Raw genomic sequence first — 22,426 nt, 5'->3', positions numbered from 1 at the left:
TTGCTTGCTTTGTGACTGGTTTGGGTAAAGTAGGGATCCTTTTTTGACTTGGAGGAACTTCATTGCTGGTGACAGGCTCTAGTTCGGAATGCTTTTGCATGCAAACCATTTTGGAAGTGAATAATCTTTTTGTAGTGCAACCCAATACTCCTTGCTTTCAAGTTGTGTTTAACATTGTATGGAAAAGTGACCACTTCCCTTAGCACCTCATTTGAGGTGGACCTGAACTCTTGCACAGGGCAGAAGGAAAACATAGAGAGATACACCCTGTGTGTATTTAGAGAGTTTAGCCTGTTTAATTCACTTGGTCTCTCCCTGTGTCACGTGACTGCCAATGGCAGAGATGGCAAATAGGCTCATTTGAAATCACAGGTTTTTTGCAATATGTCTGTGTCACAATCGGTGTAGCAGAGAGGGTCTGATTCTCGGTGATCTGCAGTATCACTGGGAATACAGATATATATCCGATTATTGATGATCTGCAGTATCACCGATAATCCGATATAACGCTAACCTCTGAACACCTGAGTAGTGTGAGTGCTTGGTGCAACAGTAATACCGTGAGGACTAAGCCTCAGAAACAAGTGCCGTACTGTATGAAGTACTGCAGCAATACAGATTCCTTCCGAAGGCCTGGACTCTCCCGGGGGAGGAGTCAGGCGGAGCGTAGGAAGGACAGAACGTGAGTGACACCTAGGAGAGAGTGTCACTAACAGATCTGGGAACTGCCTCTAACAGTAAGGTCAGTTCTCGAAGTCGGGCAAGCCAGGTCGTAACACACGGACAGATACAGTACAGATTCAGAAAGCAGAGGCGGAGTCTAATAAACAAGCAGGGTTCGGCAACAGGATATCAGAAATATCGGGGTACTGAATCAGGAATCAGATGCAGAGTCTAAGAGCGAGCCGAGGTTCGGCAACAGGGTATCAGAATGACAGGGTACAAGATCAGAATACAGAAGAATAGTAACAAGCTTGGGGTACCTGAGGAGCGAGTTCCCAATGAATACAGGATGGGCCCTGAGGCTGCAAATACAGAGCTGGCCCTGTGGAGCAGGTGCCCAACAAATACAGAGCTGGCCCTATGGGGCAGGTGCCCAGCAAATACAGAGCTGGCCCTAGGGAGCAGGTGCCCAGCACATACAGAACTGGCCCTGTGGAGCAGGTGCCCAGAGCATACAAAGCTGGCACTGTGGAGCAGGTGCCCAGAACATACAAGGCATGAACTATCTCCTAGTGATAGAGATAGTTCTCAGGGTCGGGAAGGCCAGGTCGGCAACTCACAGACAAACAAAGTACAGGATCAGAAGACAGAGGCAGAATCAGGGGCTAGCGGAGGTTGGCAACGGAGTATCAGAAAGGCAAGGTACAGAGTCAGATATCAGGAGAGTAGTCAGACAGGCAGGAAGTCATAACAGATAAACACAATCAAACTAGTACTTTAAGCTATCAACAAAATCTAGCTAAGTGTAGGATTACAGCTCCAGCTGGTCCCGGCACACTTAAGGATCTGACTACAGGTCTGAGTGCTCCCACGTATGTGTTTGCAACGACAGGCAACCAGCAACTGACAAGCAGCAGAATATATAGTTGCTGGACACTGCCGCCCCGCCCGAACCATTCAGCCAATCATGAGTCCTGCAGGAATCAGCTGACCTTCCTGATCAGCTGACACTTCCCCTGCTGGTATAAAGGTCCTGCATTCAGGCCCGGCGTGCATAGCTCTCCATCTGCCTAGGTGCACTAACAGACCCAGCCACACCAAGCACACGCTGCTGCATGCAAACAGCCGCTTTGCTGTCAGGACATGCGACGGCTTTTCCGCGATCCACCAAACAACCAGACGCGTGCAAACAGCCGCGTAAGACGCGGAGTCAGCCGCCTAGCTCTTGGCACACGCGGCAGCTTTCCGCGTTTCCTCACAGTCTGCTTCCATGAATCAGGAAGTAGAAACAGTGCAGATTTATTTTTGGATTTGTATCAGCTGTAACAAATACGTGTTTTTGTTTAACGGTTATTATGCTGTTGCATATCTTTTAAAGCAGAGAGGAGTTCTGAGTTCAGGTCCACTTTAAATCCTAGGCCCTTGAAAGGATGAGCACAGTTTCCCTTGCTTGTGAGCTCTACATTCTATGTTGGCACTTTATAGGTAAAGTATGATAATGATCAGGAGGATTTTAGCTATTTCTCACTCTATAAAATAAAAAAGGTCGTATTGGCTGCTACCTGTTGGAAAGACTGACCTACTTCCTATCTGGACAGGAAGGAAGGAAAACGCTACTGAGGGGAGACAACGCAATAAAAACACAGCAGAGGCTGTAACCCTTTTCAGCACTATCCAAAGCAAAAACTTCATTTTTTTTTATTTTGTAGTCAGACTTTATATTGCTTCCACCATTTCCGTCTTTTTTTTCTAACCACTCTGCAGATTGGGCACACAGCTAAGAAAAACAACTCTATCCTATCTATTGTTTGGTGAGGAAATCCAAATGACAGTCATGAGTAGGTCATTTGTGTAAAATATTAGAGTCCTTAGTTGTTGCTCTCTGTGTTTCCTGGCAGCAGTTTGTCATGTGGGTATAGAACCTACTATACTTCAACATTTTTTTAAAGTGTAACTGTCGGGCATAAAATAAAAAGTCAATTCTTTAGTTTTATCTGGTTAACAAGTAATAAGGATGATAACCAGGCAATCCAAAAGTTAAAATCTCTATTACTTTTCTTGTTTATAAATGATCATTCCCCAGTTTACCTCACTCTTATTTGGTACACAAAAAGGAAGTTGCAGGGCATGCTGGGTTGTCATTTTTTTTTGCTTCTGTACATTTAGTTAACTCTGAGGGGAAATAAAGAAGCAAAAAAAGACAACCCAGCATGCCCTGCAACTTCCTTTTTGTGCATCAAATTTTGTGTGTACCAAATAAGAGTCAGGTAAACTGGGGAATGATCATTTATAAACAAGAAGATAAACAAGAGATTTTAACTTTTGGATTGCCTGGTTAGCAATCGTATTACTTGTTTACCAGATAAAACGAAAGAATTGATTTTATGCCCCACAGTTACACTTTAAGTAGACTATACTCTGCAGCAATCATAAACAAAAGCTAATGTGAAGTGAAAAAAATAAATAAAAATGAGTTTGATGCTCACCTATGGAGAGAGAAGCCTCTGGATGTCATAGAGCCTCCCCAGTCCTTGCTTGGTGCCCTCGTTCCAGAGATGTTCCCCAGTGAAACTACAGAATTCTTCGGCAATCTTGGGAAGTATTTGCATGCCTGAGTATTTCCAAAGATGGTGGAGTCTGGACTGTGTGAGTCTGGACTTGCGCATATGCAGTATGGATCTGCTCATCTTCAGAAGTACTCTGCACGTGAGTACTTCCTAAGGTTGCCTGAATGGGATGAAGACGTATCCCACCAAACAGGTCGAAGAACTTCACCGGGGCCTAGCATTAGAACTTTGGGATATAGAGAGGAGCGGGAAGTCTCTATAGGATCCAGAGTCTTCCCTCTTCTTAGGTAAGTATGAAACTAAAGTGTTTGGAGCCACTTAATATTTTCTTTAAAGCGGATCTGAGATGAAAAACTAACTATTACAAGTAACTTGTCTATACATCTTATCTAAAGTTTAGATAGTTTACACAGCAAATCTAGCTGCAAACAGCTTCAACAGTATATGATTATTTCTTCATCTGATACAATGAGAGCAGCCATGTTCTGTTTGGGATCACACAAGCAAGCTGCTCTGCATCTACAGCCCTCAACCTGTGAAAACTTCACTCCCCTCTCCTCCCCTCTGCCTCTGAAATCTCTGGCTTGTAACCTCCTCCTCCTCCTGCCCAGACTGAGCTCCCATAAGCCCTTGCTACATGGGTCTCAGAGTGCCTTGGCTCTGGAGGAGATGTGGACGAGGCTTGTTTAGTTTATAGGGAATTAGAGTATTAAAAAATAATAAAAAAGTATTTGGCTTGAGGAATGCCCTATAAACTATTTGAAAGGAACACAATTATGCAATGAGCAAAAGTTTATCTCGGATCTACTTGAAAGTATACATGACCTGAGGCAAAGCTTCCTAAGGTAAACACAGGGATATGTTCATGATCCATATATCTCCATGTGTTGTTCCTTCCTCTTCTTGTCTCTTTGAAAGAGAGAACATAACCCTCATAGTTAACGATCCCTGTAAGTAAAGGACTTGTGGGGGACTATATTGTCCTTTGTTGTTGTTTTTTTCCAGGGGCTGTCAGGGCAGGTGAAAGTATCTTGGATATGGTTATGGGAACCTATCTGAAGTTTCGTACACACTTGCAACATTTCCGCCCAACTATCGTCCAGGCTTGGTCTGTTGGACGATAGTTGGGCGTGTGTAGGTCTGACAATGACTAGACAAGCATCTGATAAAAGGTGGTTTGCCTGATCCAACGGGCGGATCAACTTACACGACTGTTGGGCTGATATTGTGCTTTTGGCCATGTGTGTACAACTCGTTTCAACAACTTGTACTTGTTTTGAATGTGGCCAGATCGTGCATTCTGTTGTTGGGTTTGCGTGCGCAGTATGCAAATGAGTGGGTTGTTCAGTTGGTTGGTGCACAGAGAATACAAGTGGCTGGATAGTGTACTGTTCAGTAAACCAGCACCTATTCAGCGAGGAGACCTTGGGCAAGACTCCCTAACACTGCTACTGCTTATAGAGCGCGTCGTAGTGGCTGCAGCTCTGGCGCTTTAAATCTGCCAAGCGCAATCTAAATGTTCTTTTGTCTTGTCTTGTGTAAACGCTTGGTCACGCCGTCCCTCGGATTGGTTGTGTGCTTTTGTTGTATGCGTGCACGAGCCCATTTGACTATATTATAATCTATTCTGTTTGAATGTTGACATTGTCTTTTTTTTTTTTGTCCTTTTTAGGAAAGATTTCAAGTGAAGAATCCTCCGCACACGTATATCCAGAAGCTGAAAGGCTATCTAGATCCAGCCGTGACGAGGAAGGTAAAAGAGATTCCGTTACCCATTATGATCTGTTATTTCCATGTGCGTTCGCTCCAAAGCATTGGGTCGGATGCTCTGCATGTGGCGTTCTCAGGCAGACAGTAATTTCACCCATCACAGAAGTTTCCTAAGACACAACAAAAGAGCAAAAAGTCACAAAACAGTTCAAAAATAGCATTAGCTATTTATAACTTGCCTTCATACCTGATGAGCTGTACGGAGTTCACATTCTTCTGTAGACATGGAGAAGACATAACCCAGCAATGTCGGAGGATCTATCATAAAATAAAACGTTCCTGCTACAGAAATATCTGTCATTATTAATATCCAGGCAGCCCAGATGTGCTCATATCCTGTACTGATGTCTGAGCACGACGAATGAGAGAGATCGAGTTCCTGATTGCTTCTCCGTCTTCTCAGTTCAGACAATTCCAGCTTTGTGATTCCGCGCAATTTACTGAGACGGGGCTGCGCGGCTGTTCAATAATTTCGGAGTGTTTTTTAGAGAGCGATTCCATCACAAATGTAGGCAGCAGAAGCTGAGCGTAGAATGAAAAAACAGGTGCCTGTCAAAAAAACATCAATAGATCTTGATATTATCGGGGTTGATTTATTATTTTTTAGTATTTATATAGCGACAACATCTTTGGCAGCACTGTACAGAGTACATAGTCATGTCACTGACTGTCCTCAGAGGAGCTCACAGTCTAATGCTACCATAGTCATAGTGTAATGTCCTACCATATTATTATTATTATGTATTTATATAGCACTGACATCTTCTGCAGCACATTACAGAGTACATAGTCATGTCACTGACTGTCCTCAGAGGAGCTCCCAATCTAATCTTACCATAGTCCATAGTCATGGTCCAATGTCCTACCATATTATTATGATGTATTTATATAGCACTGACACCTTCTGCAGAGTACATAGTCATGTCACTGACTGTCCTCAGAGGAGCTCACAGTCTAATCCTACCATAGTCATAGTGTAATGTCCTACCATATTATTATTATTATGTATTTATATAGCACTGACATCTTCTGCAGCACTTTACAGATCACATAGTCATGTCACTGACTGTCCTCAGAGGAGCTCCCAATCTAATCCTACCACAGTCCATAGTCATGGTCCAATGTCCTACCATATTATTATGATGTATTTATATAGCACTGGCATCTTCTGCAGAGTACATAGTCCTGTCACTGACTGTCCTCAGAGGAGCTCACAGTCTAATCCTACCATAGTCTTATGTCCATCATAGTCTAGTGACAATTTAAGAGGAACTGTAGTGAAAATAACATAATGAATAAAATTGCTTATTGTTTGCAATATTCATTTATATATTATGTAGTCAGTGTTTGCCCATTGTAATATTTTTCCTCTCCCAGATTTACATTCTGAAATTATCACTGGTGGTGACATCTTTAGTCCTGCCAGGTGATCCATACAGAATGTCTGTTATTGAGAGTTCTATGCTCAGAGGGAGATATTGCTTGCTTGGCAGTTGGAAAGAGCCATTATTTCTCACAATGCAATGAGGTTCACAGACCGGAAACTGTCAGAACAAAGGTCATGACATCAGACAGTGGGAGGGGTTTTGCTACAATATCAGCCATACAGACCCCCCGATGATCTATTCGAGAAAAGGGAAAGATTTCTCATGGGAACGGTGGTATCAGCTACTGAATGGGTTGAAGTTCAATTATTGGTTAAATCTCCCCTTTAGGGTAGCCAATTAATTTATCTGTATGTGTTTGGGATGTGGGAAGAAACCGTAGTGCCCGGAGGAATCCCACGCGGACATGGAGGGAACATACAAACTCCATGCGGTTAGCACCCTGGCTGGGACTCGAGGAAAGAGTGATATCCACTACACCACCATGCTGCCCATTTTATGTTAGCCAATCCTCTGCTGAGAAGAGCGAGAACCTTACATGTCAATAGCTGCCCATCTGACGTTTAGTGATCTGGCACGTCAGATAGCTAAATGACTGCCAATTAACGAACACATTATTCTTCTTGCCATGCCCACAGCTGCCCTGTTCAGTTGTAGTCCACCAATGTGTCTGTAAAGCACTTGTGCTCCAAACTGTCCCCATAACGATCATGGCATGATCTTGAAATCATACTGAAGCAAATACTGAATAAAAATGACATACTTAACTCAGTAGTAGGATGCATCTGAATAGTCCAAAAGATTCCCCAATCTTTTTCGAGCCCTCTGCTCCAGCGCTGGGTAAGGGCTGTGCAACTCCAGTCCTCAAGAGCTTAAACATTTTGCCACAGCTCAAATGAATTGATGGGACTGAATAAGGAAAGGTGTCATTCATCAAGTAGATTGCTTCATGTTCAGTTATATAGCTTTTTTTTTTAAATAACATTGCATCATTCTGTCACAGTTGCAGTTTTAAAAGCACACTCTCTCTTTTAAACTTAAAGGGAACCTGAACCGAGTAAAATTATTTAAAATACACACATGATGTAGCTGCAAATGAATATTACATACTAACCTCACCGTCAGTTCCTCTCAGAGGCTCACCATTTTCTTCTTACAGTGAGCCCTTCTAGTTCTGACAATATTTTGTCAGAACTGAAATATACCAGTTGCTGACAGTTACAACTGAATGTGCAAGGTAATGTCCATGTTTCCCTATGGCTCAAGTGGGCGAGATTTTAACAGTGTGCTGACCAGGAAGCTGTTATGAGTAATGGCCATTTTCAAAATGGAGGACATTCCACTGATCACAGTGGACAAACATGACGCAGGAGATGAGGAAGAGATTGATGAGCAGACTACACGGGAGATAAGTATGACCTGTGTATGGTTATTTTGACTTTTAATTTTCAGTTCAGGTTCTCTTTAAAAACAAAGTAGAAATAATGACCCTTTGAACTTTCCTGCAGCAAGGCCCCGTTCCCACTATCGCGAATCCGCATGCGTCTTGCGTATGCGGATTCGCATAGACAATATAAGTGAATGGGCCTGTTTCCACTTATGCGTCTGCGGGAGCGTTTTATTGTGCGGAGAAAATCTGCACGGAACACCCTGCAGAATTTGCCTGCGTGTGGAATGCAGGCGAATCGCACACAATGTATTTAATAGGGAAATCGCATGCGTTTTTTGCCGCGAATTTGCATGCGAATTCGCATAGGTACCAATGTAAATTCACACAGGCAGTGACATGGTTAAAATCGCATATACCCTCACCTATGCGAATTCGCGGCAAAAAACACATGCTGAATCGCATCCGCATGCGATTTCGTCAGCGGTGGAATCCAGGCGATTCCGCACCGCAATAGTGGAAACGAGCCCTAAAACCTTCTCACAAGCTGTCTCTTTTTGCTGTTTAAGTGCTTCAGAAAACAGGACTGTATTGGACCCAGTGGGTTGAATAGCCCAGAGAAGCGCTTTTTTTTTAACTCTTCCTGTACTGGAAAACAATAACAGACTATTTTCTTTGCTACTAATGTTCTATTTCTTAGCTGTGCTACATTTACAAAATACGTTATATACGTTTATTTTCGCTACAGGTTTTGCTTTAAACATCTCTGGTACACTTTAAGGGCTGGTTCACCCGGACGACTGCGGTGAATGAGCAGCATCTGTACCGCCATTTACCGCCTACCATCGTTTGCGCAAACGCCACGTTCCGATCCCGTCTCCGTGTCCCCCTGTGGCAGTGAAAACCACCGGAAGCCATGGAAAGCCTCCAAAAGATGCAGAAAATCATTTGGCCGATACGTCGGCAGACGCACGCGTGAACCAGCCCTTATGAGTGACAGTAATTGTGCGAGTGTGTGGACTTTGTGGGCGGGATTTAAAGTGTGTAGGGCCAATACACTTTAATCCTTTCTATAAACAAGTCTTTTCTACCCACACATCCACAAAGGGCTGGATCACCAAGGCAGCCACACTTACTGGAAGCTCGGGAGAAAACTGAGATTTTCATTCGGGTTACTTGTTTTAAAATGGAAAGTTGGCTGCTCTACAAACCCCCTTTTACACGGATACTATACTTATAGCAGAAGGACTTATTTTATTGGAGAAATGGTATGGTATTAAAGGGTCGGTTTACCTATACATGATACGTTTAAGGGAAACTCCCCTTTTTTAGAATAATTCGTGCTGCTGTATTGCAGAGATTAATACCAAACGTTAGGCTCCCTGACCACTGCATGCGATTCTGATTCCCATTTTTAATCGGTTTTTACTTCCGATTCCGATTTTTAATCTTTACATCATGCTGTGTTTTTCCTCCGTTGTTCTGTTGATTGTATTCAGGGAAAATCGGAATTGCAAATCGGAAACGGAATCGGAACCGCAAAACGGATTTGCATTGTGCTTTGTTTTTATATGCTTGTAGAACATGGCTGTTTTTGCCAGTAACTGGCAAATAGAGGCATTTAAGGACAACTATAGTGAGAGGAATATGGAGACTGCCATATTTATGTCCTTTTAAGCAATACCAGTTGCCTGGCTGTCCTGCTGATCCTGTGTCTCTAATACTTTTAGCCACAGCCCCAGAACAAGCATGCAGCAGATCAGGTGTTTCTGACATTAATGTCATATCTGACAAGAATAGCTTGTTTCTGGTGTGATTCAAACCCTACTGCAGCCAAATAGATCAGCAGGACTTCCAGGCAACCGGTATTGTTTAAAAGGAAATAAATATGGCAGCCTCCATATTCTTCTCAATTCAGTTGTCCTTTAAAGCTTGCTGACGATTAGTGCAGGTGTCAGAAATGAGTAACAAAGTCTTCTGCACTGTGCAGCTATTCACTCCTGCAGGAAGGCGAGATCCCTCATCAATGATGCAAGTATTGTGCAACACTGGCTCCTGCCTCATTGGCTCCTGACCTCATGGTTACTGTAAGCCAATCACAGCAATAACAGGTTCTTACAGGGAAAGGACGGCTGTGGTTCTTAGGGGGCCAGAACCTTCTGGTCCCAAAAGGGTTGATATGGAGGATACTGTATACCAGCTCTAGTATATTTGTATTTTGCATTGCTCTCTGCACCAACTAAATCACTGCTGCCCATCCTCATGTAAAAGCAATGCACACAGGTTATTATATTATGTAACGTTTATACAGTATATACATATCTGTGATCTATAGTCAGGTCTGATCACTGCTCTCTGCATAGCACTTCCTGTTCCTGGAGGGACTGTTCATGCAACCAGCTGGTGGCATTGTATGTGCTTCAGGATAGGAATGAGTTTCGGGGGTGTTATACTCTGCCAGTCATTACACTGGGCTTGGGATGGTTCTGCTGAGCTCTGGCTCACGCAACCACAAGTGTGACACCACCGTAGTACCGCAGCAGTTAGGGGTCATGTCTGTTTCTATAGTGCGATAGAAAGACCAGAAATTGTGTGGCACTTCCCCTTTAAATGTGACTTCTATGCTGCGGAGAAGGTGTCTCTAGTGGCATAAACAAACCTCTGCAGTTACCTGTCTGAGCCAGATGCTATTGCTAGACGTGTGCTCCGCTGATTGTGGCAGAAGGAAGAATGTAGATCATATGATCAAAGAACAGGGAGAGCGTGCACCCTCCGTCTGTTGCTTGTGTTTATTTCAAGTATGTATAATACAATGGCAATCAGTAAACAAAATAAAGTGCTTGCATACCTATGCTGTGCTTGGTATCGCTGCAGGTGGTAGAGGTGGGAGTGGGGATGACAGTGGGCCTAGAAACGGCCGTTTCGCATCCTCAACGGGCGATTGGTCACGCTGCGTTCCAAGCAACAGACGGATGGTGTACGCTCTCCCTGTTCTTTGGTCATGTCTGTTTCCGAATCGGACACAGCACCCGTGCTTGTGCGAAGTCCCACCCCAATCTCTATAGCTGTGCCATGCTATAAGGATCAAGGTCATATTTATACTTTTTTTTCTAGCCTCGTGGCCAAGTGTGTTGTGCAGCATCACCCCTCCTAATCCATGTGCAGCCCCCTCTTCCATGTGCAACATCTATATACTGCAGCACATCTCCTTTGGGCGATAGCTTCCCTTCTTCATGTGTTGCTCACAGTTTGCATCCGCCTCCTTCATATGTATCAACCTTTTTTTCATGTCCAGGTGCCGACTTGTGCTGCAGTAGCCCAAGGCCCGGGCCTTTGTGGCCTTTCCAGAAATCCGGCCCTGATAGGTATTCGGATGCATGTTGCGGTAAACTGCAGCATGACGTCTAAATTGCTCCGGCATGCGATCCGGACGGCAAGCGTATTGACGGAATAGGCGTTTCCCCGCTCATATTGCCTGTTGGGAAAACGCTGTGGATTCCCCACTAGTGGGAACAGGCCCACAATTGTTGCTTATAGAAGTGTAGAGCTCTGCACCGGGCAACCGCTGAGACATTGGGGATACGTTGAAAGTGAACTTTCATTTCTTAGTACTCTGCAAGCCAAAAAACCACAATGCTGACAACTGACGCTTACGTCATATTTTCTTCTTTAATTGATTTATTAGTACACTTATCCTGTAAAGTGGATTCCCAAGACTGCTGGGGAGCTCTGGACAATGGACAGTAGAATTAATATTATGGAAACATAAGGGCTCCGCTTTCTACAGCAGCACTGTGGGCATTTATGGGGCCACAATTGTTCCAGTGATGGCACAAATCCATAGCACAAACAGTATAGAATTGTATGTCTTGGGAAAGTGATGTCAGGCCTGCGGGGGGACAAAGGGCTGCTTTGTGTAGGGAAAGTGTTCTTACGGAAAATTTATTGGACTAAAGTGCACCTGTCTCTCTTAGGCCTTGTTCACATCCAAAATCGCAGTCGCTGACGCCAGCGGTTTGCAATTTTGTGAGTGATTTTGTTTAGTGCCTACCTACACGCTACTTTTTTTTTTTGAGCGATTAGTTTTTTTCACTTCCTGATGCAAGTCAGGAAGGGAACTCTTTGACCCGGAAAAGAATAAATACAATGTATTTATTCTTAAAAGCGCTCGGGAAATCACTATACAAAGCACTTTTTCAAGCAAATCGGCCCAAAAATAGTACAGGCAGCACTTTGGTGAGCGGATTGGAATCAAACCGCTCATATGTGAACACTCTCACAGGGAATCATTGCACGAGCGCTTTAGGGCGATTTTGAAAAAAAACAAAAGGGCCCTTAGTGTGAGCAAGCCCTTGGGGCTGGAACCCACCAGGGCGATTTTTTTGAGCGTTAAGGGATCGTTTGAAAACGCTAGCGTTTTGTAAAAACGCTCAGCTAATGTAAATGGATGGGGCAACTTCCACTGGAGCGATTGCGATTAGAAAAATCACAAACGCAGGACATTTTGAGAGCGTTAGTGCTTCAATATTAAGTATGTAATCGCTGGCGTAATCGCTCATCAAAACCTGCACTGAGCAATTTTGCAAGCGGTTTGAAGTTACTGCACACTGTAACAAAATTAAAATTAATTGAAAGGACCAATCAGACTTTAAAACGCTAATCGCTAATCGCTACACAACCGCTGGCAAATTGATACACTTTTTAAAAGCGCTCCCTAAAACGCTCATGAAATCGCTTACAAACTGCTCATACAAAACGATAGCGATTGCGATTAGAGATAACGTTTTGTAGTGAGTTCCAGGCCTCACAGAGTAACAGACTAGTTGACTGCTTTTATATACAGTTTTCTTTTAACTTCATTTATTTTTTTTACCAAGTCTGTTATGAACTGTCGCAGACACACAGTTTGGGGTTTACCATTAGGTGGTGAGATTCAGGCAAGACCAGTAGCCTTGATCAGACTACCGCAATAGCTGAAGATTCAGGCCCCTTTCACACTAGTGCATTTTCACTGCGTTGCGTTAACCCATTTCTAACGCAGGGTAACACTAAAACAATGAAAGTCTTTGCAATTTTTTCTACCTGATGCGATGCACTGGAAGTATTCAATTTGATGTGAGGTCATCAGCGCGTTATGAGACAGCATCTGCGGTAACGCACGTTGACTGGAAGTCATGTATATCAATGGTGCCGCAGATGTTTTAAACTGTTTCGCGTTAGTGTTTTGCTGCCGGTGCCCTGGAAGCAATTTTTTTTAATACACTTGCTTACAATGTCCGCCACAGGAAGTGAGCGCTAAATAGCCTAATTTATGGTGGATTTTTTGGAGCCTATATTTACATTAACGCAGGTAACTATGAAGCTTCTTTTTTGCGGTGTGATGTGATTATCAAATCGCACCGCAATGAAAACGATGGTTGCAGATGTGAAACTGTCCTCAGGGTAATCAGACTACACACACGCTACAGTAAAACACCAAAAACACTGCGCTGATAAAATAAAGGGTAATGCAATAACAGGTGGTGCGCTGCTATATAATTTCCACAGTTCAAATAATTTCAAACAAGCTGCGCTCTAAAGTCCTAGCAGCCTCCTCTCTTTTACAGCAGATACACTAGATAGCAATCCTCTTCAACGCAGGAGGGCTGCTTTTGCCCACTTCAGTGAGATACCTGCACCACACCCCACGTCAAGTGGGTCTTCAGCGCTTATGGGGTCATCTGGCCGCCCCCTGCCACACAGGATTACTTGTCCTCTGCTTCAAACTGCTGCTGCTAGTCCTTATCACCTCAAAAAAGACATACCAAGGCTCCCATAGCGTAAAAATGTAAAACTATTTTAATTATAAAAAGATTGCACACTTACAAGCCAAGCTGTGGTATGGTCGCATAGAGTTTTTATGGGCTCCACCCCAAACGTTGGCCGCCGGTTCAGCTTGATGCGCTGTCTCTGCCTCCCACTGCGTATCCACGTCTATCCCCACGCTTGCTGATGTAGGCCGCGTGCGCTTTACCGGTTTCGTCGACTATAGTGACTCCTCAGAAGCATCATGCTTCTGAGGAGTCGATATAGGCGACGAAACTGGAATTATTTATACACGTGCTATAGATCCACTCCCAGGTCCAATTACAGGAAATGCATTTTATTAATTTTAGTTTTGAATAGTGTGATAAGGGGCTAGAAAGTCTAGTTGTTTTTATTATATTATTGCTGTCTGTGTCCCAATTAAGCTCTTTTCACACAGGCGCTAAACGTCAAGGGAACCAGAGACGAAGACTGCCTAAGAAATGAAAAAAGATGTTATACATACATGGAGCTTCCTCCAGCCCCATAAGCCTGGATCGCTCCCACGCCGCCGTCATCCGCTGCCTCTATCGCCGCTACCGGGTCCCGTCACTTCCGGCAGACGCGGCCAGTCTTCTGCATGCACAGGGGCGCCCTCCGGCTCTGCACGCATGCACCTGCGCAGTACGGAGGGAGCGCACTGCGCTTGCGTCGACTGGCCGAAATGACGGGACCCGGTACCGGTGGACAGAGGCAGCAGAGAAAGGCGGCGTAGGAGCGATCCAGGCTTATGGGGCTGGAGGAAGCCCCAGCTATGTATAAATCTCTTATGTTCTTGTCTTTGCAAACAAAGATGTCCCGCTACGTACAGGCAAACAAACATGTCCTGCTACACCATGGATGGGTAAAAAACTTCCTTCAATTTTATTGGCACATCAGTAGAACAAAAGGCTGACGTGTATCGGAGCTCAAGGCTCCTTAATCATAGCTATGATTAAGGAGCCTTGAGCTCCGATACGCGTCAGCCTTTTGTTCTACTGATGTGCCAATAAAATTGAAGGAAGTTTTTTACCCATCCATGGTGTAGCGGGACATCTTTGTTTGCCTGTACGTTTTGAGACTCATGATCCCTGCTATTTTGGGTATGCATCTGTGGTTGTAGCGATTCCACTTCCCTACATTGCTCGTTCTTGTCTTTGGTTCTCTTTAAGGCCAGAAACCCACTAGGATCACTTTCTAAGCGCTAGTGATTTGAAAAATGCAGTGCTATGGGGGATTTTCATAAAATCACATGGCTCAAGTGGGATCACACCCATAGCATTACATTAGCAAGAGCTTTTCTAATCACATGGGTTTCTGGCCTAAGTGCCGTTTATCCTACAACCTCCAATAGATTCTGTAAGGAAACGCGGAAATGCCGCCGTCTCTCAAGGTGAGGCGGCTGTTTCCGCGTCCAGCATGGCGTCACAACGCGGAAAAAACGCTGCATGCCGCATAGGCAGTGCGGCGGAATCCGCATTGGGAACGGCGGAATCCGCATCAGAGGCGGCCCCCGCACTAGATACATTGCATGACAGTACTGGTGTGGCTGAAACTGATAGTCCACCAAGATTCAGACTTACACGCGCGCGAGCAGAGAGGCAGAGTTTAAATAGCAGTTAGAAGGGTGTCGGCTGACCAGCTGGGTCAGCTGACAAATTCCACTGCTCTCATTGGACCAGCAATTAGGGAGGTCCTGGAAAGGTCCTAGAGTATATATACTGCTGGTTGTTCACTTGCTCTTTGTCTGGCGTGCGATCACATACGTGGGAGCACCCAGATCCGTAGTCAGATCCTGAAGTGTGCCGGGACCAGCTGGAGCTGTAATCCTACACTTAGCTAGATAATTGATAGCTAAAGTGCTAGTTTGATTGTGATTATATGTTATGACTTTTGCCTGCCTCGACTATCCTCCTGAACTCTGACCTTGTACCTCGATATTTCCGATACTCTGTTGCCGAACCTCGGCTCGTTCCTAGACTTTGTTTCTGCCTCCTGATTTTGTACCCCGATATATCTGATACCCCGCTGCCGAACCCTGCCTGTACTTTGACTCCGCCTTTGCCTACTGTATTTGTACTTTATCTGTCCGTGTGTGTACGACCTGGCTTGTCTTACCTCGAGAACCGACCTCACGATTGGAGGCGGTTCCCAGTCCTATTAGTGACACTTCTTCCTGAGTGTCACTCTCGGACTTTCCTTCCTACTGTCAGTCTGACTCCTCCCGTCTTGGAGAGCTCAGGTCTGCGGAAGGAATCCGTGCAGTTCTCTTTGCTGCACTGAGGCCTAGGCCTCCTAGTGTTACTGTTACACCAAAACACTACACTCTACTCAGGCGAACAGAGGTTAGTTTGTATATCGGATTATCGGTGAGACTGCAGATCACTTATAATCTGGTATATATCTGTATTTCCGGCGATACTGCAGATCACCGGTAATCAGATACTCTCTGCGCCCACCGATCGTTACAGATTCTTAATACTATGATCTGATTGTATAGGGAAGCTCTCATACTATGTACATGGAAGTGGTAAAATTGTCCAATCGTTGACCAATCAAAATTGGATGTGTGTACACAGCCTAAAGCCAGGTACACCCTTTAATCATGATTGGCCAATCACTGACCAATTTTACCACCTCTATATAGTATGAGAGCTTACCTAAACAATCTGCTCATAAAGTTCAAAATCTCTGATCACCCTCATACTACACGGAAGTGATAAAACTGGTCACTCATTGGCCTTTCAAAATAAAAGGTGTTTACCAGGCTTTAGAGCTTATTTATATAAATAAAACTATCTCACAGGGTTCGTAGCAACAAAGTATGAAATGCAAGACCACCTACAAAAGCATTTCCTTTTTTTTTTTTTTTTTTTTTTACATAGAGACAATCTAGAATGTAAACGTGAAGAGATGAACAAATAACAATTTGTTTTTGTATCTTCCTAGAAGTTTCGTAGACGGGTGCAGGAGTCCACTCAGGAGTTGAGGGAACTGGAAATCTCTCTGAGAACGAATCACATAGGGTAAGTTTAATGAATAGCACTGACAGATTACATGGACATTTTACCAGCATTTACTTTTCAGGAAACCGGACTGAATTGGACAAGCTGTTCGACAAGCTCTTTTGCATAGATAACAACTCAAGTTGTTTTTTAACTTGCTGTACTGGAAAACAGAAAGTGACTTCAGTCAATTTCTTACTAGGGCTAGTACTGTATGTAGCTATGTTTCTCGCTTCATGTCACATATCTCTTCTGGTACACTTTACCTTAGCATGCGGAATAGTTCTCTTCTTCCAAACCCCTCCCCTTCTCCCTCAGCTAAACTAATGTTTAAGATAACAAAACTAATTTTTTAGAAAGAGACTTCAGACAATTTCTTAGTAGGGCTAGTACTATTTGTACCTATGTTTATTTCATCATGACACGTTTCAGTTCTGGTAAAGCGTAAATATACTGCAACATTACGATACTGGAGTGATAAGTTCCATATATTTCCTGTTATTGTACAAGCACTTTTGTGACCGGTTCCCTTTAAACATTAACTACAGGTTATGATGTTAGAAGGAGTCGGTCCAGTTTTCTTCAGCCGGGGTGATTTATAGCAGCCTCAGCAGGCTTTATATCTGCCAATGGAGAATGTAATAATTACATCTATTAGAGTTTATAAGACCTCTAAGCATAGCCTGATGCTGCCAGTCTGGTGAGCTAAGCATTTTCCATGCCAAGGAGAGCGCGGATTTGGATGCCCGCTGGAGCCGCGTCACGTTACCCGATTGTGAGCCGCTTCCTATAAACCGGAACATTAGGAGTTTAGAGAAATGGAAAAAAAATTACCCACTTCTACAAATCAGGCTATTTTTAACTCCACCGCAAAGTTTAGTCTACTTTTTCCATGTGGATGGGCTTGTTGAGTGCGAGAACACGCCATTCATCATCTCTGCTCATTTGTCATCTATCTATACAATATAGTTAACTTTACAAGATGTTAACTCAGGTCTAAGCACTGTTTTAAGGTGTTGTATGCTGTACACCATCTGCATCTGCTCTTGAGCCTAAGGCCCCATTTATTCTTAATCCGTTATTACTCGTTTTCTTCTTCTCCATAGCAGTGCATTATGAAAAATGTTTCAGTTAAAACACGTATAGTGTGAACTGAGCCATTGGGAAACATGGGCATTATTTTGAAAATCAGTTGTCCTATCAGATATAACTGAGAGCAACTGATTAACATTTTAGGGAACGGCCTCTAATATATACTACGCGCGCACTTGTGGCTGTTCTAGCCTGATGCGGCGTAGGATCTATGCCGCCTGCCGTTTCCGCTTTCGACGCGATTGTGCGCACGCGATTGTGCGCACCCGAGAGGGGAGATTAAGCTGTCATATGACAGCTGACATCTCCCCTCAGTGATCAGAAGCCATCGCTTATGGCTTCTGATCACGTGATCACTACGATCACCGATAGATTGTATTGACCACTGCAACAGCTGCGGCGGTGGGGGGGGGGGGGGGGGGGGTAGAAGAGGATCCACTCACCTCCCTGCCGTTCCCCTGATGATCGCCCCCCCTCCACTCTGGCCAGCATCTCCACTCGCTCTGACATCAGTGTTGGGTCCAGGCTTGATCACGTCATTAAGCCACAACCCGGAACTGAGTGGCAGAACGAGCGGGGATGCTGCCGAGAGCGGAGGGGGCTACTGCGGCTCATCGCTGGAGCCTGGGAGGTGAGTAAAGGGTTCTGGCTAAAGGGGGAACATCTGGCCCAGCATGCCACACTGGGGATCCGGCTGCCTGACCCCCCCCCCCCAAACGTGCCCCCCCCCCCTCCTCCCGCACGCAAATTCGCCTGGTCCTTAAGGGGGGGGTAGGCAGACGATCCCCATTAGGTTAAAGGGACTCAGAGCTGAAGTAAAAAGATTTATACATACCTGCGGCTGCTGGAGAGATACGCTAAGAGCGTTCTTCTCCTGCATAGACTGGAGCCGACTGGCGGAAGTGATGGGACCCAGTTCCAGAAGCTGGAGGCAGTGGAGGACGGCGGCGTGGCAGTGATCCATGCGGATGCGGCTGGAGGACGCCCCAGGTATGTATAAATCTTTTTACTTTGTTCAGCTCTGGTACACTTTAAGTGTAAATGGGGCCTAAGGACCTTCCCTAATGTCTCCAGCTCACTACCCTCTAGATCAGTGCTGCCCATCCATCCCGTCAGCAGGGGGCTAAATGCTTCTGCTTCCTCCCTGCAAAATCGCAAGCAGAAGGAAATCGAGGATTAACACCTGCTCGCCGCTTCTTGCGTTGGGTCTCCATGGCCACAGGGTGTCATGTCACATGTTGTCGGGACCCGCCAGCGTTTTACATGCTGGCACTTCCTGACAGCATGTCATGTGACACGTGTCACGTGACGCCCTGTGGCCATGGAGACCTGACGCAGGAAGCATCGAGTAGGTGAATGTTACCTCTGGTTTCCTTCCGCTCGTGACTCTGGAAGGAGGGAGGGTGAAGTAGGGAAGGAGTTTTAGGAATGCGGCCCACGGTCCGCAGCATACGGCCCGGGCCACGCAAAGCTTGCCATACCCGGCTCTAGATTGTAAGCTCGTAAGGGCGGGGACCTCCTCCCAGTGTTTCTTATTCTTTGTAAATTACCATATGAATGTGTACCAGTATTGGTGATGTCTCAACCCACACATCAGCTGTGTATGTATTTGTATTTGTATTGCTGGGTTTCCTGATTGTATATGTAAACACGCTCCCCACTACTACTTTGTTTTGTGCTAGGTACAGCACCATGGAAGATGTTGGCACTATATAAATAAAAAATAATAATAATCCTTCATTAATTCCTGATATCTTGCCCCCTGGTATTAATAGCATTCTGCTTCCTCAGCAACACTGGAAAAATGCTGGAGGGAATTTGATCTTTATTTAAAGAACCCTCTCGTCGTTTCCTCTGGAATGGTCAGAATTTTCACTCTCTGCTTCTGACAGACTGACCATTGAGAGCTGAGACAGACCTCCTCACAGAGCTGCGCTCCTGTCACAGCTGCAGATGCTGTGATGGCGGTGTGGTGCCCCAGAGGCCAGTTCTGTTATTGCAGCCTCCATCAAGCAGTGTGTCAGTGTTTCCCATGTTTGGGGGGTTCATGTGGAACTTTCTTTCTTCCTAAAGCAGCTCTCTAATTGTGAATTTGTTCTGACAGGTGGGTGAGGGAGTTCCTGAATGAAGAAAACAAAGGCCTGGATGTACTGGTGGAATATCTGTCATTTGCACAATATGCAGTCACGTAAGTCATCAGTCAACTGGTGTTTTTTTTCCCTCAAACCTCTGCAAAATAAAAGCATGTATGTAAATAAAATTTAAAAAAAAAACGGTGCACATATACAGTATCTAGCGATGATGGGCAGATTCGTCCAAGAGACCAATCTCTCTCTGATCAAATCTGATTAGAGAGAGATCTGTTGGCTGTCCATACCGATCAATTTCAGCATGAAATTTCTAAGGAATTGACACAGTCCGCTGCCTCGCCGCTTCCCCCTAGTGTATAAATGTACCCCCCGTGTGTGAATATACAGTGGCTTGCAAAAGTATTCGGCCCCCTTGAAGTTTTCCACATTTTGTCACATTATTGCCACAAACATGCATCAATTTTATTGGAATTCCACATGAAAGACCAATACAAAGTGGTGTACACGGGAGAAGTGGAACGGAAATCATACATGATTGCAAACATTTTTTACAAATCAATAACTGCAAAGTGGTGTGTGCATAATTATTCAGCCCCCTTTGATCTGAGTGCAGTCAGTTGCCCATAGACATTGCCTGATGAGTGCTAATGACTAAATAGAGTGCACCTGTGTGTAATCTAATGTCATTACAAATACATCTGTGATGGCCTCAGAGGTTGTCTAAGAGAATCTTGGGAGCAACAACACCATGAAGTCCAAAGAACACACCAGACAGGTCAGGGATAAAGTTATTGAGAAATTTAAAGCAGGCTTAGGCTACAAAGAGATTTCAAAAGCCTTGAACATCCCATGGAGCACTGTTCAAGCGATCATTCAGAAATGGAAGTAGTATGGCACAACTGTAAACCTACCAAGACAAGGCCGTCCACCTAAACTCACAGGCCGAACAAGGAGAGCGCTTATCAGAAATGCAGTCTTGCCCATGGTGACTCTGGACGAGCTGCAGAGATCTACAGCTCAGGTGGGGGAATCTGTCCATAGGACAACTATTAGTTGTGCACTGCACAAAGTTGGCCTTTATGGAAGAGTGGCAAGAAGAAAGGCATTGTTAACAGAAAAGCATAAGAAGTCATGTTTGCAGTTTGCCACAAGCCATGTGGGGGACACAGAAAACATGTGGAAGAAGGTGCTCTGGCCAGATGAGACCAAAATGGAACTTTGTGGCCAAAATGCAAAACACTATGTGTGGCGGAAAACTAACACTGCACATCACTCTGAACACACCATCCCCACTGTCAAATATTGTGGTGGCAGCATCATGCTCTGGGGGTGCTTCTCTTCAGCAGGGACAGGGAAGCTGGTCAGAGTTTATGGGAAGATGGATGGAGCCAAATACAGGGCAATCTTGGAAGAAAACCTCTTGGAGTCTGCAAAAGACTTGAGACTGGGGCAGAGGTTCACCTTCCAGCAGGACAACGACCCTAAACATAAAGCCAGGGCAACAATGGAATAGTTTAAAACAAAACATATCCATGTGTTAGAATGGCCCAGTCAAAGTCCAGATCTAAATCCAATCGAGAATCTGTGGCAAGATCTGAAAACTGCTGTTCACAAATGCTGTCCATCTAATCTGACTGAGCTGGAGCTGTTTTGCAAAGAAGAATGGGCAAGGATTTCAGTCTCTAGATGTGCAAAGCTGGTAGAGACATACCCTAAAAGACTGGCAGCTGTAATTGCAGCAAAAGGTGGTTCTACAAAGTATTGACTCAGGGGGTCGAATAATTACGCTCACCCCACTTTGCAGTTATTGATTTGTAAAAAATGTTTGGAATCATGCATGATTTTTGTTTCACTTCTCTCGTGTACAACACTTTGTATTGGTCTTTCATGTGGAATTCCAATAAAATTGATTCATGTTTGTGGCAGTAATGTGACAAAATGCAGAAAACTTCAAGGGGGCTGAATACTTTTGCAAGCCACTGTATACTGTACATTATCTGTCCTATATCAGCCACCACACGGTGCCCATCCATGTTCCTGTTCTTCCTATTCTACTTGCGTCTCACACGACGCCGACGTTTAGCGCATGACATGCGTGACATCAAACACGCACTACATGCTATACACTGGCGGCATGTGAGACACAAATGGATGAGGAAAAAGCGGAAGATGGATGGGCGACACACGACAGGAAATTTATAAATGCACACACGAGAGCACATTTATACATTAGGGGGACAGCGGCGGAGGTTTCGTCACCTTCGTCGCTCGTTCCAAAGTCTCTTGCCGTTATCGCCACGCACCTGGTTGACCACGACGGCCTGACATCTTGCAGCATGTCTGATCGATACATGCAACCAATTTTGGCCCAAAATTGGTTGCATTGTCGATCGGACATGCAATTGGCGGCACCGATTTTCATATGATTCGATAATAATTATTGAATTGGATGGTCGATCGTCTGCCTGATGCATAGCCACCTTAAAGGGGCACTACAGCAAATTTTTTGCCACTGGGAAAACCCTAGTAGCACCTAGTAGAATGTTTCTCATAGTAAGAGAAACATATACTAGGTAGTGTATCTGGATACAAATGGCAGCTGGATAGGATAATTTATAGCACCTCTTACAGATTGTGGCCGTCT

The 22,426-nt window shown here is 44.7% G+C and overlaps 1 protein-coding gene across 11 annotated transcripts in view; it reads left to right on the top strand.

The window, feature by feature from the left end:
- Positions 1 to 22,426, top strand: part of FMNL2 (formin like 2) — a 313,595-nt gene that overhangs the window by 165,452 nt on the left and 125,717 nt on the right. For 10 of the 11 annotated variants that reach the window (XM_068245780.1, XM_068245775.1, XM_068245781.1 and 7 more), the window contains exons 3-5: positions 4,903 to 4,983; positions 16,545 to 16,621; positions 19,797 to 19,880. In XM_068245780.1, the coding sequence (XP_068101881.1) occupies positions 4,903 to 4,983; positions 16,545 to 16,621; positions 19,797 to 19,880 (242 nt within the window). The remainder of the gene's footprint in view (positions 1 to 4,902; positions 4,984 to 16,544; positions 16,622 to 19,796; positions 19,881 to 22,426) is intronic. The other variant, XM_068245776.1, reaches the window with a different exon arrangement.

The sequence above is a fragment of the Hyperolius riggenbachi genome, chromosome 7, assembly GCF_040937935.1.
Source record: "Hyperolius riggenbachi isolate aHypRig1 chromosome 7, aHypRig1.pri, whole genome shotgun sequence".
NCBI lineage: Eukaryota > Metazoa > Chordata > Amphibia > Anura > Hyperoliidae > Hyperolius > Hyperolius riggenbachi.
Note: the sequence above shows the minus strand (reverse complement) of the source record. Positions and strands in the feature narration are given on the sequence as shown.